The sequence below is a fragment of the Lasiosphaeria miniovina genome (assembly GCF_030549165.1).
Source record: "Lasiosphaeria miniovina strain SMH2392-1A chromosome Unknown B0T26scaffold_3, whole genome shotgun sequence".
Classification (NCBI taxonomy): Eukaryota; Fungi; Ascomycota; class Sordariomycetes; order Sordariales; family Lasiosphaeriaceae; genus Lasiosphaeria; species Lasiosphaeria miniovina.
The window spans coordinates 1,188,529-1,212,561 of NW_026848222.1; the positions used below are offsets into that span (position 1 = coordinate 1,188,529).

General features: G+C 55.0%; 11 protein-coding genes across 11 annotated transcripts; 6 read left to right on the forward strand and 5 right to left on the reverse strand.

Moving 5' to 3' along the window:
- Positions 1-640: 640 nt before the first annotated feature.
- On the reverse strand, positions 641-1,441 carry B0T26DRAFT_749407 (uncharacterized protein; the record flags this gene model as incomplete). Its single annotated transcript, XM_060445101.1, has 3 exons — positions 641-866; positions 1,011-1,184; positions 1,365-1,441. The coding sequence occupies 3 exons, from the start codon at positions 1,439-1,441 to the stop codon at positions 641-643; spliced, it is 477 nt and encodes a 158-aa protein (XP_060297863.1).
- Positions 1,442-3,348: 1,907 nt separating this feature from the next.
- Positions 3,349-3,762, forward strand: B0T26DRAFT_643888 (uncharacterized protein; the record flags this gene model as incomplete). The annotated part of the gene is made up of 1 exon (XM_060437582.1): positions 3,349-3,762. One exon carries the CDS (start codon positions 3,349-3,351, stop codon positions 3,760-3,762), a length of 414 nt encoding a protein of 137 aa, XP_060297864.1.
- A 1,763-nt stretch (positions 3,763-5,525) lies between these two features.
- B0T26DRAFT_643551 (uncharacterized protein) lies at positions 5,526-6,487 on the reverse strand (the record flags this gene model as incomplete). Its single annotated transcript, XM_060437543.1, has 3 exons — positions 5,526-5,914; positions 5,986-6,093; positions 6,169-6,487. 3 exons carry the CDS (start codon positions 6,485-6,487, stop codon positions 5,526-5,528), a joined length of 816 nt encoding a protein of 271 aa, XP_060297865.1.
- A 984-nt stretch (positions 6,488-7,471) lies between these two features.
- Positions 7,472-9,535, forward strand: B0T26DRAFT_641109 (fungal-specific transcription factor domain-containing protein; the record flags this gene model as incomplete). Its single annotated transcript, XM_060437296.1, has 1 exon — positions 7,472-9,535. The coding sequence occupies one exon, from the start codon at positions 7,472-7,474 to the stop codon at positions 9,533-9,535; it is 2,064 nt and encodes a 687-aa protein (XP_060297866.1).
- Positions 9,536-9,885: 350 nt separating this feature from the next.
- B0T26DRAFT_642072 (oxidoreductase) lies at positions 9,886-11,151 on the forward strand (the record flags this gene model as incomplete). The annotated part of the gene is made up of 1 exon (XM_060437407.1): positions 9,886-11,151. The coding sequence occupies one exon, from the start codon at positions 9,886-9,888 to the stop codon at positions 11,149-11,151; it is 1,266 nt and encodes a 421-aa protein (XP_060297867.1).
- Positions 11,152-11,496: 345 nt separating this feature from the next.
- B0T26DRAFT_749412 (uncharacterized protein) lies at positions 11,497-12,687 on the reverse strand (the record flags this gene model as incomplete). Its single annotated transcript, XM_060445102.1, has 1 exon — positions 11,497-12,687. One exon carries the CDS (start codon positions 12,685-12,687, stop codon positions 11,497-11,499), a length of 1,191 nt encoding a protein of 396 aa, XP_060297868.1.
- Positions 12,688-13,923: 1,236 nt separating this feature from the next.
- On the forward strand, positions 13,924-14,965 carry B0T26DRAFT_769994 (uncharacterized protein; the record flags this gene model as incomplete). The annotated part of the gene is made up of 1 exon (XM_060446533.1): positions 13,924-14,965. A coding segment is annotated over one exon (618 nt), but the record flags the coding sequence as incomplete, so codon positions are not given.
- Positions 14,966-17,136: 2,171 nt separating this feature from the next.
- Positions 17,137-17,694, forward strand: B0T26DRAFT_644611 (uncharacterized protein; the record flags this gene model as incomplete). Its single annotated transcript, XM_060437644.1, has 2 exons — positions 17,137-17,318; positions 17,358-17,694. 2 exons carry the CDS (start codon positions 17,137-17,139, stop codon positions 17,692-17,694), a joined length of 519 nt encoding a protein of 172 aa, XP_060297870.1.
- Positions 17,695-18,399: 705 nt separating this feature from the next.
- Positions 18,400-20,896, reverse strand: B0T26DRAFT_673708 (DIE2/ALG10 family-domain-containing protein; the record flags this gene model as incomplete). The annotated part of the gene is made up of 5 exons (XM_060439634.1): positions 18,400-19,565; positions 19,636-19,773; positions 19,841-20,442; positions 20,525-20,613; positions 20,672-20,896. The coding sequence occupies 5 exons, from the start codon at positions 20,894-20,896 to the stop codon at positions 18,400-18,402; spliced, it is 2,220 nt and encodes a 739-aa protein (XP_060297871.1).
- A 384-nt stretch (positions 20,897-21,280) lies between these two features.
- B0T26DRAFT_700773 (ubiquinol-cytochrome-c reductase complex subunit-domain-containing protein) lies at positions 21,281-22,548 on the reverse strand. The gene is made up of 6 exons (XM_060441564.1): positions 22,312-22,548; positions 22,175-22,212; positions 21,987-22,040; positions 21,654-21,747; positions 21,523-21,576; positions 21,281-21,457 (listed from the first exon to the last, which is right to left on the reverse strand). The coding sequence occupies exons 1-6, from the start codon at positions 22,465-22,467 to the stop codon at positions 21,449-21,451; spliced, it is 405 nt and encodes a 134-aa protein (XP_060297872.1). The 5' UTR covers positions 22,468-22,548; the 3' UTR covers positions 21,281-21,448.
- Positions 22,549-22,593: 45 nt separating this feature from the next.
- On the forward strand, positions 22,594-23,978 carry B0T26DRAFT_700776 (vitamin-D-receptor interacting mediator subunit 4-domain-containing protein). Its single transcript, XM_060441565.1, has one exon. The coding sequence runs from the start codon at positions 22,742-22,744 to the stop codon at positions 23,759-23,761; it is 1,020 nt and encodes a 339-aa protein (XP_060297873.1). The 5' UTR covers positions 22,594-22,741; the 3' UTR covers positions 23,762-23,978.
- The last annotated feature ends 55 nt before the right edge of the window (positions 23,979-24,033 follow it).

Below are 24,033 nucleotides of genomic sequence, written 5' to 3' on the forward strand. Positions count from 1 at the left end.
AGTTAAACTAAAGTTTGTCATCTCTCCCAGAACTGTCGACTACACTATTACAACGAGGGACTAAATAAGGGAAGGGGCATGTTTAGCTAATGCAATAGTCTTAGGCTCCTATTCTAGGAGAGTCCTGTCGCCAAATTGTAAGAGGTTAGAACGGAGAAATTTCAAATTAAGGCTTTGGGATTCCGTATTAGACCTAACTAATTGGTCTATACTAATGGGTTTTGGGAGCCGCCGCCTCCCTCAGACAGAAAATTTTCGGGCGATCGACAAGGGGGCAAGCCTTTTTTTACAATAGCCCTTGGATAGTTGTCGGCTTATTACTTTGGAAGAGAGGAGTTTTGGAAACATTATCAGTCTTGAAAAGCCTTCATTGGGACTTCGTGCAATGAGCGAGGGCTTTGTGATTCTATAATAGGCATTCCGATAGCTATCAGCTCCCTCGGCGACAAACCCTGACGGCTAGTCGTCAGATGCTGAGGCCTTTCAAGGGTTGGACTACACGTGCCAAGAGGGAAGTACAGTAGCCAGAGGCCCCGTCTCGGTTCGGAGATGCATCGCCTAATTAATTGATAGGAGTAGAACGAGAGCAGGTAACCAGCCCCACTTGTCTTTGAAGGTCCGCCCAGGGGTTATCGAACAGCTAGTTCTCGCTGCCGGGCAAGGAAGACGAAACAAGAATATTTGCCACGGTCTCTCTGACTGGTGTGTCTGGGCTGGAAGGAATCTGGAAGCCCGGTTTGCCTAACAGGTTGTCGGCCTTGATCTTGTTGACCCTCGCGAGATCTGCTGGAGACAGCTCGGAGGGCGCCTTGCCCTTGTTCGCCTTGAGCTGGGCTTGCAGCCACCCGGGGAATTCGGGAGACCAGCTGAGTTCAGGTAGTAGTTGCATCCTGGTGACGAGGTACCTGATATAGTCTTCGTCGTGGGGTACTGCCTTGGTTTTGCCTACCGCGTCTCAGTCCACCACGTACAGGGCGGCCATGGGCTAGGCCAGCGCCAACACGATCTACCTCACGGCGGTGTTGTAGTCGTGCGCATAGCCCTGCCGCCGGAACTCGGTGGTGCCGCACCCCTCGTTGGTATAGTTTGTTGACAGATGCCTTTCGTAGTGTACACCCCCTAGGTTGTGCTTGATGCCGAAGCCGAACTTCACCACTTCCTTCAAACCCTGTTCTTCCCTTTTGCTGATATGAGCGAGGTGTCACGGCACGGCGGTAGGCGCTGAGGCCCTACGGGTGCGTGACCATACTATAACCCACTATAGAATTGCAGCCTGACGGCTTGTAATTCTGGCACCCTTTTGGAAGGTGTGGTGCAGCGGTAGTGGGTGTTGCTAAACGCCGTCACACGAGGAAGTCTTTCACTTGATGTTCGGTTTCGTATTGTCCTCCACCATCTCAACCGCATTCTTCAGCTTCCCTTCGGCGTCAGTGATAGCCATGGCCCACACGCTCTCCCTTCGCTCTTTGGGTAGTAAATTATATAGAGGCTTCTCCCAGTAGAAGTCGGAATCTTACCCACCCAGTGCGCGTCATAGAATGGAAAATTTTCTTTCCTACTAGGGGTGATTTGCACGTGATGCGAACAGCCGTTGGTCACCTTAATATCGAAGTACTTGTTGATAGCCTTGTAGACCTTCCTGAGCTGGTCTTGCTAATGCTGGGAAGCGTGGTAGGGTCGTGAAATCTCAACGCGCCAGAAATTATCGCTCCCTTCGACATTCTCCTCTTCCAAAGACGATGAAAATGCGCCGCCGCCACCCCCACTCTCGAACCAAGTGACTGCCCGGGTATTGGAAGGCATGGATCAGTAAGACTGTCAGTTGCAGGCAGTTATGAGTAGTTGTGAGTAGTTTTAAGCAGGCCGCAGTTTTTTTTGTATTTTTAGCCCCATTACATAATCAGAATTAAGGAAGCCAGATTTGCTTCTTATTATAGAGATTTGAACGATTTGAGCGAATCTACGGCCCTGAGCTTTATTTACTGCATTTAGGAGTATGTTAACCTTAGCGACGGCAGCGAGGTGCAATTGCACCGCAATTGCGTTGCCAGCGCTTGGAGCGGTGTTGCCAGTGATTGCGGTAATTTTGTCTGTAAAATGTGGTATTTTCCTGGGCGGTGAGCTGTAAAGCCTTGGCGCCAATGTGCCTGCAGTACGTGGGGACGTTTAACAGTACGTGGGGACGTTTAACAGTACGTGGGGACGTTTTAACAGTAGCAGGAGACGCACTCTATATCAAAAAGATCACACAGGACTAGTTTGTTGCAAAGGAGAAGAAGCTTGTTACCGTTCTCACAATATGTTCCGTCCTCGAGAAGAAAGGGTCGGAAGTGCCCGCCAGTGAACGAGAGACATTATCCGGACTCTCCATATCCTCGAACCTGGTGACGTTCTAAATAAGAAGAATGGAGACCGAATTCGATGTGCCTAGATACCCGATCAAAAATTCGATCGGCAACCAGACAGTGAATGCTTGTTTGCGGCTAAACGCCATTGTGGCTACCGAGTTTGCCACGCCCTCGCCAATGCCAGTCCAATTATTGCTGGCCGTTTCAGGTTCCTGCGCCGCTTATTGCATATAAACAACTGCCATATATACCACGCCCATAATTAGCACGACAATGCGGAGCGAGACGGTCCCAAATTTGTCCCGCTCCTCCACCCTCCCTCCTCTCCCCGCTCCCGAGAGCCGTGCAATTATCTTTCCTGTGCCTGCAGCCGAACCCGAGCAGCAGCAGGCAAATAATTAAATTAGATGCAGTCCTTTTTTTATTTGACGGGTGCGGAGACGGTAGCTGGTCTGGCAACAACTGGGCCAGTAAAACTCCCTTCGCTTCAATGTGCCTAAATATGGCCCACGTGTGTTTTTGTACTGTCTACACCCCAAGATTACTCTTTTTGGCGTTTCACGATCATCGTCGATCTTCCTTTCAGAGCCATCCTTGGCACACAGCCGTTAATTCCTATTCGATGGACGAGCAAAGAAGTCTCCGGAGCCCACTCTGCATCCACCAATCCCGGACCTGGGATGGACGCGTCCACCACGTCGTCACCAGTTCGTATATATATATATATGGCACTTCATACCGGCAGCCATGGCTATAGTGTGCCTCAGCTGTCTAGTCTCGGAGGCTCGGAAGGCGGCCGAATCAGGTACCCTTTATAAAGATGAGCATGCTGTCCCCCGCTGGACGCTCTTCCGGTCGTTTGCCACTTGAGTAAGGAAAAGGTGTCAGGTTATTTTTCTTCTGGTTCGAGACTGGTTTCCCCTCAATCCCTCTCCGTAATACCACGCACACGCCCAAGAGCACCGTTTTTAATATTCCAAACAACAAACCCCACGGAAGAATGTTGGCCATCATCCCGGCGCTGCTCCTCCTCCCCGCCGTGCTGGCGGGGGTGGTGCCCGTTCCCGCCGCGGCGCAGCTCGAGCTCGACGCGCGCGCCGTGTCGCCCAACAAGACGTGCGGGCTGGTGCAGGCGGGCGTCAACCTAGGCTATACGTGCCCGGGGGACTTTGCGTGCTGCTCGCAGTACGGGTACTGCGGCACCGAGGACTCGTTCTGCCTGACCACGGCCGGCTGCCAGACCAGGTACTCCAACGGCACCAGCTCCTGCCGCGCGCCGCGCTCCGGCGTCACCATCTCCGTCGATGGCACCTGCGGCACCACCGGCATCGGCAAGGCCGGCTACCGCTGCCCGACTACCGGCGCGACCTGCTGCTCCGTGTCGTACGTATTACCATCAAGCGTCACCACCTGAGTCCTTGAAGGGGAAACCCGAACTGACATAATTACGCCTGTCATGCAGAGGCTATTGCGGCAACACGACGGACCACTGCGACGTCAACAGCGGATGCCAGGCCGGATTCGGCACCTGCACGGGCACCAGGGGTCCCAAGCTGTTCTAGTCTAGGGGTCCTGACGACTCCCCGGCGGCTGCGGATAGAATCCAAAATCATTTTTCGTAAATATTCGGGTGCGGCTGCATGTGGGGATATCTCAGGGGGCGACTCTGCATATAACCTACTTGATACATCAAAATGGGGTAGAAGAATAGGAATGAGAAGAAAAAAAAGGACCGGGGTGGCTTCTGCCCTTGGTATTCAGCCACCATGCCCGGATGTCCACCCCAATTTGCGGCGTGGGTGTTTTTGACGTGTATTGATACCAGTGTGTGATGTGGGTGGCATCCAAGAGATCAAAAGAGGTCGCAAGCGCCTAAATTTGACCACCAGGACTAAAATTATTATCCCCTATGATAATTATCCCCTATGATTGCCTCGGGATGCCCATAGAACGACCTACCCCACTACCTGGTGCACCCCACAGCCATAACAGCCACTAGCAGCTAGCTATCAGTCATCCTCAGCAACTAGCTATCAGTCGTCCTCAGCAGCTCGCTATCAGTCGTCCTCAGCAGCAACCTCCTCAACAACCACAACATCATCACAACCGCACCCCTGCCCAGCACCAGTAGTAGTAGGGGCAGCAGTCGTCGTGGTCGGCCGCGGCAGCGAGGTCGGACAGGGCAGATAGACGACGCGGGTGGCCGTGGCGCAGCCGGTGCGGCAGGCGCAGTTGGTGACGGTAGTCGTCGGGACGGAGCCGAGGCCCACGCACGAACACGGCCACGTCAACGTCTGGAGGATAATGCACTGCGGCTCGGCGCAGACCCGCGTAGACGGCGCGCACACTTCCGAGCGCACCGTCGTCGTCACCGTCGGGCATGACGGCGAGGCAATTCCGGATGTTGACGAGGTCGCGAGCGATGATGCTAGGCTGGGATCAATGTTAAAGAGGAGTTGTGGAAGAAGATGGCTGTCTTGGACAGTGGGGAATTCTGCAATGAGTTACCTGCTGCAAAGCAACACGCTGATGAGAGCTCGGATACTCATGTTCTGAGTTCGAGGGAAGTTGTTGGGTGAAAACGTTTTGCTTTTGGATTTCTGACCACTGCGGAGACGGCGATGCTTCACTTCGCGTGCAAACCGATCGCCAGAAAACGTAGCTACAGCTAGCGAACGACTAGGCCTGTTACTTAATATAATTCTGATAGCCTGATAATTACTGCGGAGAGGGGCGGCGTTCATTCCTCGCACATGTCTGCCACATTCCCCGCGGTGACATCCGGATAATTATAGACAAAGAATAAATTCGACGCCTCCAAATACGTATTCCACCGCGAGCGGGGATCGTGTGTCATGTGGCGGCGGTTGTGGAACTATCACAAGCATCCGTCACTTTGTTCATTGCTCCCCGGCGGCCTTTCTTCGGTAGTCTAGCCATCCTGTCGAGGCATCACCGAATTGTTGACTCGGGGATCCACGATGCAATCATGTGAAAGAGCGTTTGGCCTACCAGCAACGAGATTTGTGTCAGGCAGGGAGCGATTTCCAATCGGGTTAAGTATTGAAGAAATATCAACAGATTCAACTTCAATAATCTGTCGCTTCAAACCCTAAGTAACAAGCCGGGACGTACAGTTCCAGCCTACACACAACGTTACAAGTCCAAGACGCCTATTCAAATCCACACCTCATCATCCGCCCGCTTGTCTTCCAAGTGAGATAGGATCTGGCTGTAGTCCTTGCAGACGTGCTTCGCGTCCCAGCCGTCACTGCCGTCAAAGCCAGGCGGGAACGTGGTCTGCTGGCCCTCGAGGGCCATGTCGCCGCAGCACATGATGCTCTGCCGCAGATATTCGAGGCAGTGGCTCAGATGCCACGGGCCGTCCGAGGGGAGAAAACTGAGCTGGTTCGATGAGTAGGCTGCGAGTGCCCCGGAAATGGAGTGCAGGCAGTGCAACTGGTGCGTCATTGATGTCGTAAATGTCGAGTTTGGGTGAGATTTGAGAGGCGTGGGGAGATTGTTGTAGCCTGCCGTGTCGTTCATTCGGACGTATCCTAGCCCTTCTGTTGCAGTGAGTCACTAATGTCAGCATTGTCTCCGCGGCTTATCGATTGAAGGGGTCGGGTTTGTTTACTTGGAACGATGCCCAGCCACTTTTGATGGACTGCTTCTGTGAAGAACTCGGATCCGTTCTCCGGTATGAAGGCCGAATCGGGTACAAAAGACTTGATCTGCTGCGATACTGGCGGCAACGAAAACAGTCAGCATGCGTCTGCATACCCAGCTACCATAGACTCTGTGGCACGCGAGAACTCACACTGGGGAGCGAATCCAGTGATGTCGCCGGTAAACTCGAATGCCGGACTTGGGTGTTTTTGTTTGTCCCACCCGCGCTCGAATAACAACCCCACGATTATGAGCAATAATGCCGTGTCTAATAGCGACCTTGCTGTCATCACGGCCGTCCATAATCGTGTTCTGCTATCAGTCGACGAGACTCTTGCTGTCATGTCGCTCCATGTCTTTTCCCCGTCATTGGATCCGAGGAGTGAATCGCTCGATTCGGCTTCCGCGTCATCTGCAGCGTCGCGAGCCACACGAACGCTGATGAACCTTGGTGACGGAAGGGAATGCATTTGTGCGTGGTGTTCAGCAACCGATGGTTAATCAATGGCCAATGTTGTGCTGTCAGCAAGCGAGGACAGCTCAAGGAGCCTGCAAGATTGGATGAGAAAATCGGGACGGGATTAAGACAGATAGAGGATTGCAAGACTGGAAAATTTCAGGTCTGACCCTGCAGATCAATGGGGTGGTGGACGTACGACTCCCAAGGTTTCCCAAACATTGGGCGTTTCAACGTGGTCGCCAGACACCCCGGCCACCAAACAAAATGCTCAATGGGTTGGTTTGGTGATACGAGCCGCGCGGCCACGCGCGACGGCCATGCGTGCCCGCGCATCGTTTAGTTGGGCCCGGCCACAAGGCCAGGCCTGGCGCAGCAGATAGGCTTCTAGACTAATCCGATGGTCTGGATCGAGGCCGAAGATCACCGTGGCGCCGCACCTTTGCATAATTAACCTAACCCACCTTCAAGTAATTGCCTTACGTAATACTCAGGGTTCAAAATTTGTTTCATCAATTATTTGGAAAGGGTGAAAACGATAAGCAATCGGATTGGGGCGGGAATGAAGCCCCCTATTTACTCTGCCAACTGGGAAGCTCTTTCCAAAATCAGCGACTCGTCGAACACCAGCACCCCGTTCCCATTGTCCTGGCCTTCACGGCCCGAAAGGGAAGGAATATCGGATGTTGGAGGATCTCCGAATCACGTGGTGATTGGCTCCTTCAACTGGGCGCTAGCACAAAAATGGAAGAACCTCTGCGGATCACCTAAAACATGCCCAAGCTGGCAAACCCAGAAGCTCGGCACCTTCTCCATCGCCAGTCCGCACTCTGCAGCTCAAATGGCCGCAAGCAATGGCCAACAGTTTGACCTCCAGGTTGCACGCAACAGACCGGTCGCCCTCGCACCGGCGCCCGCCAGGTCTGTGGGAGGCACCGCGGCAGAATCTGACTCATCGCGTCTTGGCGCCAAATCCAATGAGCTTCATCAGCTTACCATGGCCTTCACTTGCCAGACTTGTGCAAAACGCAAGGTCAAATGCGACAAGGCGAATCCCATATGTTCCAGCTGTCGCAGGGGCAAGCTCGAGTGTTCGTATCAGCCGCCCCCTCCACGATGGCGAAAGAGGAAATTGGACGACGACGTCGACGTGCTCGCCAGGCTCGCTCGATATGAAGTCATTTTGCAAAAGCACGGCTTATTGGAAGCTGCCGATGATGCCCAGTCCATGGTCGTCGCCAAAGGGGAACCGCTGCAGGAGCCGATATCTCTCCATTGGAACGAGCCTGCAGCCTCGGGAACAGGCAAGCTTTTGGCCGGCCAAGGGACGACGAGATACATCGACAGCAGTCTCTGGCGAAACCTAGGAGATGATCAAACGCACCCCCTGTCCGATGACGACGGCAACGGCAGTGACAATTTTGAAGAGAGACAGCTTGCAGCTTCTGGAATTTCTGGTGGTCCGGGTTACGCGTCTGACCCCTTGACGGAAGCGTTCGTGGGATCCCAGCAGCTAGAGAACCTTGTCCGCTATCACCCGACACACGCCCTAGCAATAGCATTGTGGGAGACGTACGTCGAGAACGTGGAGCCCATTTGCAAAGTGCTACACATTCCGTCGACCTTTGAGATGATCAAAACGGCTTCGCAGCATCCAGAAACCGTGTCCAAGTCCAACGAGTGCCTGATATTTGCGGTATATCACTTCGCCGTCTTCTCCATGACGGACGAAGACTGTTTAAAGAAATCGGGGCAATCGCGTGCCGTATTGCTTCAGCGATATCAGTTAGTGACAAGCCAAGCTCTAGTAAAGGCGTCATTTCTCAGGACAACCGACATGTCGGTCCTGCAAGCTCTTGTCCTCTTCCTCATCCCCTGCCGACAGTTCTATGATTCCCACACCTATTGGATTTTGACAGGGGTTGCCGTCCGCATTGGACAGCGTCTTGGGCTTCACCGTGACGGAGAGAAGCTGGGCTTGCCGCCGTTTGACGTGCAGATGAGACGGCGCCTGTTTTTCCAACTTCTTCCACTTGATGGCAACGCCAGTCAAGTATCAGGCGCAGGATTTTCTGTCCTGCCCGACTCGTGGGACACCAAACAGCCTCTCAACATAGATGACGACCAGATCTGGCCGGGAATGACTGAAACGCCAGAAGAGAAGAAGGGCGCAACTGATATGATCTTTTGCCTATCGCGCTCCACCATCGGAAGAATTTTCGCCAAGGCGGGAAAGCCAGCGTCCAACGGGTCTGGCTCTGCCAAGTTCAAACACTATAATGAAGCTGAGCTCACTATCCGTGAGGCCGAAAAGGAGATGGAAGAGAAATACATCCGCTACTGTGATGTTGTCAACCCGCTGCACTTTCTTGTCATGGGCCTCGCCCGGTCAGGGATCACGGCCATGCGATTGCGGATTCGGCTACCAAGAGTCAGGAACCAGACGGCGACCGACGCTGAGATGAGGGAACTGCTGCAACTTGCGCAGAAGATATTGGATACCGATGCCGCAGCCTATTCACATGCCGGCCTAATACGCAAATTCCGATGGCATATCAAGCCTTTCTTCTTGTGGGGCATGTGGGACTCGCTGATTTTGATTCTCACCACCCTGGCGAATAGATGCGATCTGCTCTCGCCTGCAGAAAACGACGCGGCCTGGAATAGGATTGAGCAGCTCTATCAGAACCACGATGAACTTTTAGACCCAAAGCGAGCACTTCATGTGGCGTTTGGACGGTTGGCGCTGAAGGCCTTTGATGTCCGATCAAGCACAGACGTGCCTGAGCCAGGATTTATCGCGACTTTGCGCTCCCTGCCGAAGATAATCTCACAGAACCGGAGGAAAGGAGAAATGGGCCGTGACAATGACGCAAATCAGATGGATCCGAAAGGGGATGCATTGCTATCCGGCGATTTGTTGGTACCCAGCAACGCGATTTTGAGCGACCTCCTTCCAGAAGATTTCGGCATTGGAACGGGCAACGATTTTGATCTCGATGCTGAGAACTGGATTTCCTGGGATCAGTTAATCCAAGACCATCAAGCACAAGGGAGTTGAATCGTTCTTGCTTGTTAAACAGACGACAGAATTCTTTGGTCTGGTCTCGGGGAGAGGGGGTCGTTGCCGGCTCTGGTAGTTAATGGCAGCCTGTGATTGGTTCAAATCTCGGGTCCTCGCCGGCCGAGCAAAAAACCGCCCGACGGGAACGCCGCACATCTTTGGCCAATCAGAGCACTGGCTGCCTCGGGTCACCTATGAAGTTGAGCCGTTGACATTCAGCAGCTTCTTCTGTTTATAAACGGCCATGTATTGTGGCCAATGCCCACACCACACTTCGGCATCAACTTCCCTCATATCGGCGAACTTGACCCAACCTCTCTCAAACTCCCCCCAAGCGCCCGACCAGAATGTCCAATCTCAGGGTCCTCATTGTTGGTGCCTCTATTGCAGGCCCGACGGCGGCTTACTGGTTTGCCAAAGCTGGAGCCAAGGTCACAGTGGTTGAACGATTCCCACACATACGCCCCAATGGCCAAAATGTCGATATCCGCACTGTCGGCGTCACAGTCATGCGAAGAACACCAGGGATGGAGGCGGCCGTGCGAGCTAAGGTGATGCCCTACGAAGGAATCAGCTTCGTCGGCTCCAATGGACGTCCATTTGGAATCATCAGAGCCACCGGGAATCCCGACCAGCAGTCGCTCGTCTCCGAGTACGAAATACTCCGCGGCGACCTGTCACAGATTCTCTTCGACATGACCAAGGACAACGAGAACATCAGCTACGTTTTCGGCGAGCAAGTCGCTTCGATGCAGCAACACGAGCAAGAGGACGGGCCTGTTACGGTCGAGTTTGCCAACGGCTTCCCAGCCTCGGAATTCGACCTCGTCGTCGCTTGCGATGGTGCAACGTCGAGAACCCGCGCTCTTGGTCTCGGCTGCGGTGTCCGGGACCACATTAAGTCGATCAACTGCTGGGTGGCTTACTTCTCCACGCAACAAGATATTCTAGATGGAAGCAAGCTGGGTCAGTCGTACAGCGCCCCCGGTGGTCGCTGGATTGCCGCCGGATCCAACCCAGCGGGAGGAAGTCGCGTTACGCTTATGGGTCTTTATCCCCGCGACAATCTTGACATCACACGCTCCTTCCGCAGCGCAATGGCACAAGGGGATGTGGCGTTCAAGCAACATATAGCCCAGCACTTCAAGGGGGCCGGGTGGAAATGCGACGAAGCCATAGAGGGCATGATGGGGTCGCCGGACTTCTATGCCAGCGAGATTGCCCAGGTCAAACCCCCGAGTCTGTGCAAAGGACGTTTCGTCTTGGTTGGTGACGCGGGCTACGCGGCAGGCCCGACTGGTGGCGGGACAAGTCTTGCCATTGCTGGTGCCTATGTCCTTGCGGGCGAAATCAGCAAGCACAAGGGTGATCTGGCTGCGGGGCTGCAGGGCTACGAGGAGCGGATGCGGCCCATCATCGACGATCTCCAGAAGATCCCATTCCTCGTCCCGACCGTGTTGGCGCCACAGACGACCTGGGGGCTTTGGGTGCGAAATTCCATAATATGGTTTATATGCTGGACGAGGGTGATGCAATTCTCTCAGAGGTTCTTTGCCAACTCCTATGGTAGCGGCGACAAATACCGGCTGCCTGAATATAGTTGGGATAAATGAGGAGCTGGTCAGGAGAGCCCCGTTGCTTCAACACATTGCAGTTCTGTATCACTATTGCGACAACACTTATCCCGCTCATTCATAGATTATTGCTAGAAGCACTGTTTCTTCTTGGGTTTTCTAATCTCCTCATGATCCCCTCGTTGTCTATGGCTATTTGCTAGGCCTCTATTTTTACATGCCGTAAGTCACGCCATACTGCCCAGACCAAGAATACTAATAGCTCCGCGTCTCAATCCGACATGGCCGTCAACGGCCGCCGCATTAGCTGCCGAAACATGTCAGAAGGAGAAGGCGAATACAGAAAACAAACGCAACCACCCAGACAAAGTTCCCTAACGAATATTATGCCATCTTCCTCCGCTTGTTGTTGCCAGACTCTATAAGCTGATGTCCTCCAGCATTTTCGATTGCAAGGTCGCTTCTGTCTCGCCGCTTCTGTTTAACGAAAGAGTAAATGGAAGCAGCAATTTCATCCTGCATCAGCTGGCACGGCTGCGAGCCGAAGAGAATGCAGCCGATGGCGTGGGGCCAGCAGTAGGCGTTGAGGTCGGGCGGCAGTACTCGCACCCTGAGAAAGTTCCAGCCGAGCAGCGCGCGCGCCGAGTCAAAGTACAGTAAGGGCGCCTCGTGTTCCAGCGTGTGTGGCACGAATATGATTCGCACCAGAATTCCCTGCTCCTCCAGCACCCGGATCGCCAGCGGCAAGTCCACCGGCAACTCCGGCCAATTGCTTGCCGTCACTATCACGCGCCGGTCTGACAAGACCCCGCGGAACTCCTCCATTATCTCTCCAGCCATGTGCAGCGCCTGGATTACGTGCGGCTGCTTCACACTCCCCCAGTCCAGCCGGCAAGACTCGACATCACCGTGGTCGCCCTTGGCCTGAACTATGGCCCCACTCACGAGAGGTACATTGTAGAAAATTTTCGTGATTAGGCGTTCCGACCGGCCCCGTCCTTGCCACGCGTCCAGGAACTGTTCATGCAGCTCTGAGGCGACGTTGCCCGCCGGGCTGCCGTCGCCTCGATCAACACAGAGGACCAGAGCGTGGCTCGTGTAGTTGCCCCGTTTGACCCGCGGGTCGTCCTCCGCGACCCCGTCGCTCTCGAGCCAGTCGTTGTTGTCGTACCAAGCCTCCAGCTTGTCGGAATTGACAGGAAAGTCTGCCGGTTGCTCCGTCGCTGGGCTTTCGTCAGGGGAATACAGCGGTTCAAAGCGGTTGACGTCTTCCATCTCGTCGTCCGCCGCAGCCGTAGTGGTGGGTTGGTCGTCCTCGGGTTCAGTACCATTGCTGCCGCTGTCGCTGCCGCTGCCGCTGCCGTTGTCGCCTTCGTTGTCGCCTTCGTTGTCGTCCTCTATGCCCCCAATGACGGTATCAGATCTCGGCTGCTTCAGTCTGACGGCCAGCGATATTTTGACATCCTCGGGAATTGGGGCCTCGCGAAATGGGGTATCCCAGGTCCTTGCATCTCTTTCATAATACCCACTATGACCTCTTGTACAAACACTTCTTCTCGACTCGGAGGGCGACATGTTGTTCTCGGTGGCCTACCGTCGCAAATTTGTACGCACGAGAAAGTGTGAAGTCAACTACAAGGTGTTGTTGATGAGAGACGAACGACTTGACAGCTGGTTGGGTCGACGGTGAAATTGGTACTTGGGAGGGCTGGCGAGCTGTACTTATAGGGATTTCTGTGCCCATCACTGTCTGCTTCTGTCTTCTCTTCTGACTTTTTCTAGAAATCTGGACCGAGTAGAATGTTCCAGCGAAATACAGGCTAGCAGAGGCAACCTTCAGCTTCTTTGAAATTTTGTATGGTTGGTAATGGAAATTATGCGGTTTGTGGTAAATAATTGGACGCCTACATCTAGTTACAGCCGTGGACTTGCACCCTGGACTTTGGGGTTTTGTGATCTTTCATTCTTTGCCGTCTTTGACGGTGGGTTAGAACCATGGCGAGCAGGGGTTTGCTGTATTTGCCCTTTCATGATACTAAGGTACCTAGGTAATCTGCGAGAAGAAAGTCTTCGTGCGCCTCCAAAAGAATTCCAGTGTTGACTCTTATGCTAGACCTATTTCTGGACCGCGTGGTAACCTGTATCTTGGTCTTTTTCTTTATTTCCCTCGCTCTTGAACGGCGTTTCAGTCTAATCAGTCGTCAGAGTTATTAAAACACGCTGGCCAAGTCGCAAGCTCTTTGCTGACCAAGTCGCAAGCTCCTTGGCCAGAGCGGTTTTGTAACCCTGATGAGCACCTTAGCTGGGATATCTTGCATACGTTCCCGCCGCCTTCTCTGCATTGTACTCTGACTCTCCGATGAGCCTGAGGCATGGGCACATATACACGTGCCTACAGCCTCGGCCAATCGCAATATGTGTGAGGTTGAGTAGGTGCCTGATTCTAGAATACCTAGTCACGCAAGAGGGGACATTCAGAAAAACAAACTCGCACTTTCACCAGCAAAGCCAAACTCAACGTCACCATGTCCTCTTTGTGCGAATTCTGCGGCAAAATTCCGTTTGCCCAGATTGAAGATAGAACGATCTCTTCCGAGCGTTCCGATCTGATCTTCGCCTGGGACGGCGGTCTCGCATCCAGAGCAGCCCCTATGTGTTTTGCCGTCTGGTCAGCGACGTTGCATCAAAGACGGTACTTCTTTATGCCCGTTTCGAAGAAGACCCAAAAATCGAACTTAAGTGGGAATATTCTATGGCTCATGGATATATGGTAGCGCCTTTTACATCCTGGAGACCGAATCCGAAGGTCCGTGGATTGCATTTGGCCGTATCCGACCACTTGCTCCTAGAAGCGACTTGGTGTTTTATTTGCGTTTCAAGATCGGCTCTGAAGTTGACGTCCAGAGAGTGTGTGGCTGGATCGACGGCTGCGCGACGGCCTGTGAAATGGAAAGTGCCGACACCACTGGATCTTGCCGTCGTCCAGCGAAACATGGTAGATTTGTGGCTCCCCGGCCTGGCAGCGGCTCGTTCTCGGATACCTTTCCCGGCATTCGAGTTCTTCGACTCATCGATATCAATAAAAGCTCGCTGGTGCAAGTCGACCAGGTTCCTCGACATGCGGCTCCCAGTTATATTTGGGGAGCAATCCAAGACGACCAGGACGATGTTGAGGTAGGAATAAACGTCATGGGTAGGATATATGAGTTCGCGTGGTTCACCATCGTTGCCGCGTGCGGCCGCGATGCGAATTCTGGGCTGCCGGGAGTCAGATCCAGCACTCAAGACGAGAAATCCATATTAAAAGAGGTAAAGCCAGGCATACAGCTTGGGATATACACTGGATCTGCATCACCCATCAAGAACTCCGTGCACGAGACACGAGCCTGGACGTACGGTAACAACGTATACCCCTGGCTCAATATTTAACTCCAGCTGACTGTAAACATGATTAGAAATCAAGAGCATTACTTTTCCAGAAGAATTATGTACTCTGTTGCCAACAATGTCTTCTTCAGATGCAAGGGAACGAAATGCATGGACCATTGTCTTAATGACCAGCAGGCGGCTAATATCTTGCTATTTTTGAAATACATAGACGAATTCGATGATAAATGCTATTCTTTATCACACTATACATCGATACTGGAGACCTACACCCCGCGAGACTTGACATAGCAAAGGGATGTGTTCCGCGCCATGGCTACTGTCATGAGACGCTATTCTGAAGGCCTGAAATACGGATTGATAGAGAGATGCCAACCGGGGCGTTTGGCCTGTTCCTGCCATTCCGGCCGGCAGAGATGAAACGCAAACACGACTCTCCAAGTTATTTTTGGGCTGGTTGGCACGGTCCAATACGCCGGCCTAAATTGAGCTCCGGGGCATCGTACCGTTTCTGGTCATATCAAATCAACATGTGGCTCAAAAACGAGACTAGATCATTTAGTACAACAGGAGCCCGGCTGGCAAGATTGAATTGGTCTGGGATCCCACTGCAAATCATCTCTTTCCAACCTTGGCTTTAAACATGAAGGGTGCCGAGAGAGACAGCCCTTTCGCCACCGCGAGCTGACGTGGACACGACAAGAACGCGTCGTATCGAGGGTTTCTAGGTTGATAGCATTTGCCGACCTTACCTATTGCTTTAGTTTTGGACTCTGGCTGTGTTCTTCAACTATAGAGTTGCCGAAACAGACACTTAGCCGGAATGCTACCCGTAATACAGTTGATCGACAGAATGGCTCGTCAGTTGGCGTCATCCTATCTGAAGGGCCGGAAGGAGCGCCCACATCACTGGAATTCACCAACCTGCTTGAGCTGGTCATTCTCTCCGGGACGTACGACCATTGCTTTGGCAACCGGAGATGGCCGAATTACAGCAAGTGGGGCAATTACAATGCCATGTGGATCGGATGGACTCAAGGGATCGCCGAACGCCGGGGAATTAGCGTAATAAAGCAACCTGCTGTGCCCGGTGTGGAAAGAGATCGTGTTGGGGTGATGACGAGCTGTGCCGTGGGTCCTGGTCGAAGCCTGGGAAAGCCTTGGACATCATAGGCTGAGAAACAGTTTCCTTGGTGCGATAAAAAAAATTTTCTAGAAAAAAAACGAAAACGGTTGTCAATTAGCAAATGTGAGTATCCGTACACTGCAACCTTGTACAGCAGACGAAAGAGCTGCCGAGTGTCCAAGACAGGACGAGATTGTGGACAGATGACTGCCTTGCGCAGTGTTCTCGGTTTGCGGGAAAAAACAGGATACTATCAAGCTCTTCCTACACTAGTGCTGCAGCTGCATCTCGATGGTTCGCAGGGGGAGGGTGCCAACTTCGATATCACGCCATCTGTCTGTCTCGTCTGACAGTTTTTGCTGGCCAGCCTCAGCTCAGACACGAGACATTGACAGCGAACCAACCGTAGAGGGTCCCGTCTCGTCGGAATTATGCAACCTCGGCCGGCGGAAAGGATTAAATGAGACACCCGACGCGAAGGGATTAGAAGCCGACTTTCGACCTCGGATGCACTGGTCATCACTAAGCTGCGATGCACCAAGCACCACGCATGCAGCCCCCGCTTTCCGGGAGCTGTTGGAAGCCAAGAGTTTGCGACATTTTGGGTCACAATGCCCCGCTCGCCCATCCGTCAACCGCATCCGTCAGCCAATCACAGAGGGCGGAATTCGAAGACAGCCCGGGGCGCTGTGGGCGTTGTGGGCCTCAGGATTGCGACCCCAGTGCGGGACACTTCCGGGATTGGCCGACCCCTCGCTCAAGCCCAGCCCATTTGAAGACAGGCCTGTCCCTCTGCCTGCAGCTGCTTGCCTGCTCCTCGACGTCAGGACATCCATTCGGCCTGGGAAGAACCAGACCGCAGGCCAATCTGCACGAGGCCTACACCACCTCCATTAGAATTTCGCAAGCCTTCGTTCGATCCCGTCACCCACCATTTTGCCCGCCGCGGCGACAGCTTCTCGAATTTCGCGCACACCAACACGGACGGCTCAGTCGGCGTTGCACCACTTCCATGCTTCTCGGGCCTTTTCCTCGACCTCTGTCCCCTTTCTTCTATCGGCGCACAGCCGCTGTCGAAGAGTCAGAGAATTGCCTAGGAATAGGACAAGAAGGCGAGAAAAACTCTATTTTGCCACGGTCGCTGGTTTTACCTTTAGTTCGGCAAGACACTCCCAACCAACGGTCGGCCATCACAAGCTAGCCACCCCGAAAGCGCAAGAGCCCCTCCCAGCCCGGTGGAGAGTGGTTACTAAGGGGGGACCGTGAGCTCGGGAAAATCTTCTTGGGGGAGGGGACCTGGGTCCGTAACGCACACGCACAGCAACCGCAATCCACGACGTCAGGCCGAGGGACCTAGTTGGGGAAAGGGGAGATATAGGCGTTTTTACCCCAGAGACCCTGCCGATCATACCAGTCATATCAACCCGTTTCACGCTTTCCTTCGGGTCTGCTGCAAAACACTGCGTACAACGCTCCCAACAAACAAGGACAAACGTAGCACAAACCCCCCCATGACTTCCAACATGCCGTCACAACGACCCTTCTTCCTGTCGACCTTCTTCGCCGCCTTCCGGCAACAAACCCCGTCGTCACTGTCGGCAGGCGCCGCCGGCCAGCCTAACAAGCACACGACGCCCGCGGCGGGAGGCCCGTCGACATACGGCAGCTCGCCCTCGGCGCCGCGCTCCATCGCGTCGGCGGCAGCGGCCGCCGCTGCAGCGACCAACAACAGCAACAACAACGCCACCACCCAGGCCGCGTCATCTTCGTCGGGCTCGCGGTCCGGCGGCGTCATGGGGCAGCTGCCGCTGCACTCGCCGCGCGGGCCGCACAACATACCGATCCCGCAGCAGCAGCAGCAGGGCGGCGCGCGCCGCCACCACCACCACCACCACGGCCGGCGGCGGGGCAGCGACAGCAGCAGCGAGGGGTTCCGCGAGACGCTGGGCGCCGAGAAGCTGTACATTGGCGGGCGCACGGCCACGGGCGAGGAGAAGTTCTTCAAGCTCGGCGTCATACGGCGCGTGCGCAGCGGCGACCGGTTAAGCCTCGACCGGCTGAGTTTATAAATTTTTACTTTGGCTAGCATGTCATCACTTCCCCTTGAGGTAGGTAGTGAAAGAAAGAAACGAAGAGAATTAAAGGGACGGAAATGGGGGGGTCATTCATGATGGGGTTATAAATACGAGAGGCGGATATCGTACCATCGCACACAGGGCGGCGAGGGAAGGGATGGTATCTTCCTGTTTTTATCGGCGGCTGGTGCTTTTCTCACGGCGTTTCCGACTTTTTTTTTCTCTCTCACTGGGAACGGCGTTAGAGGGACATGATATATCCATGGTTACGTCTAGGAAGGGATTGGATACCCTGTTTCCTACAGCACACACGACAGCAAGCAACAGCTAGGGTCTGGGATGGACGGGGGTGGTTATCACGGGGGGCAAGAAAAATACACATGGTTTTACTGCAAGCACATATCTCGCAGTTTCTCTTGAGTATGGTATGGATGGGATTATTGGTGTCTGATATGGTCCGGCGAAAAAGGGCCAACGCTCCAGAGAATGGCACGGAAGGCTTTTTTTTTTGTTTTGTTCTATATACTCCAGACAAGAAGACCACACTGTTGCACAGGCTGGCTTGCTATATCGCAAGTGGAACGCAGACAGAAAGAAGAGACAAGGGACATAGAAAAAGAGCACTCGTTTCCGCACACCGCAGTCTGCAGTTTTCCCTCGCTAGTGCATCGAAGCGAATTAACCAACCTTGGTTTCACTTCACCACATGAACCGCTGCACTCTTCCGCCGTCCAGAAACTCCCCGCCGTCAGCGCTGCGCCAGAAGAAGGGCCGGAACAGGAACATGTACATGGTGCCGAGGTTGACGGCCAGAAACCACCCCGTCTCGAGCACCAGCCGCACATCGACATTGCTGCCAATGGCGCGGAGCAGGTTGGCCATGCCGCTCTTGTTTTTGACCCCGTCGGTATCGTTGTCTGCTGGTGACACCGGCCACGGCCAGGCCGGGACCAGCAGCCGCCAAAACACCCACGGCAGGATGAAATAGCGGGGCTCGACCAGCGGCGCAGTGACAAGCGACAGCGCCGTGGCGAGCAGCCACAGCAGGGCGGTGGAGGTTGGGGGCGGCGCGGCTGCGGAGCCGTCCAGGCCCGCGTTGTCGTTGGTTTCAGGGCTGGGGACAGGCGCCACCGCTCCTTGCTTTTTGTTCTTCGCCTTCGTAGTATTGCTGCCGCCTTTTAGATCCCGATCATCATAATCTTCGTTTGAGAGACGAGGAAAAACAGAAACAGCGGGCGTCCCGTAGCTAGGAAACAGCGGGTTTGTGAACCGGCCTGCAGAGGTGGCAGATCTGCGAGACGCGGAGGGACCCGAATGCCCGGCGAGCTGACTCCACACGAGCCACCGCGAAGCTGTGTACGCCGCCACGAGGCCGTAGCGGACGCGGGCGGAGCGGAGGATTGTGTACCGGAAGACGTAGAACATGTAGTGCCTGTTGTCGGCGAGGGTGAAGGGGTGGACGATGGTGTTGAACCTGACGACCGCGAGAGACGCGAGGACGGTGCAGCCAACGTACGGGACGTAAACGACGTACTTGCTGGCGAATAGGCTGTCGACTACGGTGAGGGCCAGGGACCGTACTGGCCCCCTCCGGTGGGACGATGCAGAGGTGTTAGGTTGCGGCGGGTCCGCTTTAGACTCTAGGTTTTTGCTTGCAGCTTTTGATAGCTGGCGTGAATTGGGTGGGATTGGAGGAGTGCTTGGTCGGCTCTCTCCGATGGCGAGGCGAGAGATGATACGGACGGGACCTTTTATGAACGGCAGGAAGGAGGGAAGAAGGAGAGGCGCCGAGAAAAAGGCAAAAAAGGGCCATATATAGAGCATCTGGGCAAGATGGATGGTGGCAATGTGGTTGGCCTTGTCTCCTACACGGCGGACAAATTGTAAGCGAAGTGAGCTGGGCGAGTCTGGAACATGAGGAGAGAAGCAACGTACCGAGGACGACGCCCCCATTCCAGGCAACGAAGCCGGCAAAGAGCGCAAGCACTGCGATGTGAGGCCACACTTGACGAAGCACCCTGAGAGGGTTGCAGACCGCCGAGATGGCAATGCTGATCAAGCAGAAGAGCCAATCTGTACAAAGGAGTTAGTCTCTGATTCCATCCAGGAAGTGCTGAAGAACGAGACATGGATCACATACCATCAGGCCAGGCCACATTAAGCGGTGGATCATGCACTTCGCCAATCGAGTACTTCCTTAAATAGAAGCGAAGGTGATCTGCCAGGGTCAGATAACGCGACGTCGGCGGCGACGGTTGGGTTTGGACCGGCGTCAGAGACCGGACGGCGTGCACGGCTTCCAAGCCGCCCATGTAGACGACGACCCAGAAGACATTGGTCTGGCGCATCAGGAGGGCCGCAACGCCCAGGACGACTGTCCACACATCGCTGGCCATCCCGGGCCGGTCCGGCCCGACACGGAGCAGGTGGTTCCGGTACGCGATAAGCACCAGCAGCGTCGATACGACGTCGGTGTAGTACAGGGCCGAGAAGAAGAACAGGACGGGGAAGAGGGCGATGTTTAGCCCCGTGTAAAACGCGTAAACGGACACGGCACGGGTGCGATGCTGCTGCTGTTTGGTGCCCCCGTTTCTCTCCGCCGCTCTGGCTTCGATCAGGCCGCGGCACAGCGTCGCCAGCAACACCATTAGAAGTGTCGCTAGGAGGTTGTTGGTGCGGAGGCTGGCGGTGGAGCACTCGGACACCATCCAGAGCTTGTGGCATGCTACGGAGAGGAGATATCTGTTGTGTCGTCAACAAAACAACGTCACGAAAAAAAGGGGCAGGACAGGGAACCGGAAAGGGGAAAGGGGGAGGACCATACAGGCCGGGCGGGGTGGTGATCTTGTCGTCCCATTCCCAGTAGCGGCCGGCGCAGTAGGTCTGCGCTTGCGGGACGTGGAAGACTTCATCCTGGGCGAGGGTCAACAACAGATGCGTCTTGGGGCGAATCATGGCCTCTTCTCCTTACTAGGTAGGGCTCGGGGACGAAGTCGTTGACCAAGGCCAGCCACGACCGGGCCACGAGGAACACCAAAAAGAAGCCGCCAGCCTTTATGGTCCCGCCTGAAAAAATGGCCTTGTTTCCTGTGATGGAGACTGGGGGAATGCACCGCGCGAGAATAACAGCCAGGCCGAGGCCCCTCAGGAGCTCTTTCACCTGCAGACCCTCTATCAGCGCCTCGAGGACGGGCATCGTGACAAGTACAAATGCGAGGAAAACGAAGGAGTGGACGTCATAGCCCTTTCACGCAAAGTCGAACACGGACGGGCAGGACTATGGCATGATACGGCAGGGAATAATCGTCGGTTGCGGCTCTGACAGATTTAATGGTGCTTTTCGTCTTCGTCAAAGTGATGCATGTTGAGAACTTGAGACTGAGATGAGAGGTACCTCTGTACCTTACAGGTGTTCCCCAATTCCCGACCCTGGTTCCAGCCCCACCATCCACATGTCCGTGCGTGAATCACGTTCACCGAGGTAAAGGCTGCTTGTCTTGTTTTGCTGCTAAAGTCAAAAGGGGCACGGGGCATGTTTAACAGATTCAACAAGTTCACGCATAAATCAAATGACAACAACTGTGGCTTGAAGTTTTGTTTCAATGTCTATAGAACTGCTGTTTTACACGCCGTCGCAAACACCAGAGGGTGTCTCCAAGAAACACTCGCTCGCTCCCAGTCTAACCCAGTCGGCGCCAACGCTTTCACTCCATGCTGTCTGTGCAAGACTCTCTGAATGGCAAAAAGCTTAGAACGGCTGTAGAATAGTAACACGGTTAGCTGCCGCCTCACGGCTCTCATCCCGCTTCGGGGCGCACTCACGCTATCAGACGCCGGGATTTCCTTGATGTAGTAGTTGCGAAGGTAGGGAACTCTCTGTGAGGTCGTCAGTAACCAGCAACAAAAGACTACCATTGGTTATCCGCCCAACGGTGGAGCGTTGGCTGCCCTACCATCAGGATGTCTTGCTGTATCTTGGGAATGCCCGATGTGTAGAAGATGACGGTGAACAGAGCCACGCCGCCGAATGCGCCCGCCTTGAACGCCCTGTAGATGCAGCCTAGTTAGCCATCTGCGCACCAGCTTGAAGTCCTTTCTGGCTGGTAATTGGTGCCATCCCGTCTCAACGCTTCCCAATGTGTGTCTATTCCCATGATCCTGGCGTCCAAACATAGACCAACAGTCTGTCCTCAAACTTTGAGTCGCGCTTCTCCGTCGGTGCCAGGCTTTCCCAGGCCGACCACCACCTCCAAAGACCGTATCTAGCCAGAAAACCAGCGACTTACAAAGGGAACAGGGACTTGGCCGTCAGGCCGAAGAGCTGAGGCTGGAACTGGTATCTGTGCCGTTCTGTCAGCGTCTCGTCTCGGTCGGGGGGGGTCTGCGTTGCCCAGGCAAGCCAATGGCGCTATTCCGCTCTTCGGAATCGGTGCGACAGCAGTGTAGCAGATCTGGAACGATGGTCGACGCTTACTTCGGGGCATAAGGGCTATGGTAGCCGGAATACGACTCCTGGGTTCGTTGTTAGCCGGTTCCGTGTCGGCTGTCTTGCCCTCTCTCGAGCGTGCTCGATTTGCCAAACGGAAGATAATGAATGGTGACAGTGCATACCTTGGGGATTGAGGGGGAAGGCATCGTGACGACCGAGGTGGAAAGAAAAGGGGCGCGCTGCAATGGTTGGCGAGGGTTCTCGAATTGACGGTTTTGGTGATGCTGCGACGCAGTGCGCGAGATTCTTGCCGGAGAAAGCCGGAAAAACAGATTCATGCCTCAGGCATAAGTTGTTGGCAGTCCCGCTTCCGGTAGCCTCAGGCACCGAAATCAAGCTTCCCTGTCTCTTGCATAAACGCCCCACCTTTTTACCAAAGAAGCTCCAATTCGCAAAGAGAGTTGCATCACTGTCTCTGTGATTTGGGTAATTTCGGCGACGCTTAAATCGAACCTCGCTCTTATCTACCCCGACTCGTCGTCTGAGCACCATTTCAACGTCCTGCCGCTCTCCCAAATAGCACCAGCGGGCGGGCCACCACAAATACAAACCATGGACAAATACCTCGACGCGCGCTTCGAGCGGGTCGAGCGGGCGCTGGCGAGCCTGATCGACTCCATCACCAAGTACAACCCATCGGAGAAGCTAGGCGAGGAGCTCATAGCCGCCGACCGGGAGCTGGCAGCGGGCTTACAGGCACTCGAGACGCACCACAACAACTACGCGCGGATCCAGCAGCTGCGGGCCGAGACGGCGGCGCTGGACGCGCAGACCAAGGACATCATCGGGGCGCTGTGGGCGATGCGCAAGGAGGTCAAGAACACGCACACGACCGTGTACGCGGCCAGCGGGCCCAAGTACCAGTTCACGACGGCCGAGCTGCTCGACTACGCGCGCCGCATCAGCAGCACGACGCTGCCGCCGCAGGCCGCCATCATCGGCGCCGCTGACGGAGCAGCCGCAACAGCAGGAGCAGCAGGGACATCGCCCGACGCCGACGACGCGGCGCGCTCGTCCCAGGGTGGCCAGACACCGACGGCAAGCTTCGGCGCGACGCCCGTCACGGCAGGCACGCCGATGGGGGGCGGCGGGCAGGCGCCACCGACACCCGCGGCCAACGGCGAGACGCAGACGCAGACGCAGTCGCAGACGACGGTAACGTCAACATTCACGGAGCTGCCGATGCACATCAAGCCAGCAGTAAACCTGGGGGAGGGGGCCGTGTTCTATCCGTGGCCGGTGGAGGAGAAGATCCGCATGGGGGCACTGTCGACGGTGGACTACCTGTCGACGCACGGGATCGACCCGCGGGGATACGACCCTGAGGAGGAGGAGCAGCGCAAGAAGGAGGAGGAGCAGGCGCGCAAGGAGGCCGAGGAGCGCGCGCGGCAGGAGCGCGAGGAGGCCGAGCGGCGCATGCACGAGGAGCGCGAGCGCATGGCCCGCGAGCGAGAGCGCTCCCGCGCCGAGGCCGAGCGCCGCAGCAGTGTAGCCACGGGCTTTGTACAGGCGCCTGCCAAGGCGCAGTTTACATTTCTCGACGGGCTGGACGACGACGACGACGACGATTGAGCGGTCTCGAGCTCGCGGCCCTTTGGTGGGCTGGCCTTGGTCCCCTTTACATGTGGGCGGACTGACATTGTGCTGAGGTCAGGGCTTCAGGCCGGGCAGCAGTCTGTGATAGACCAGCTACAGAATTCCACATGAAAACCAGCATATCCTGACGTCATCATGTCGTGATAAGCCAAAGTCCAAACGTAGCCTACGGCTTTATATCACCAATCCTGGGACACGACGATAAAGTAAATAGTTGATCTCGCGTTTAGCATCTATCTTCGTAACCA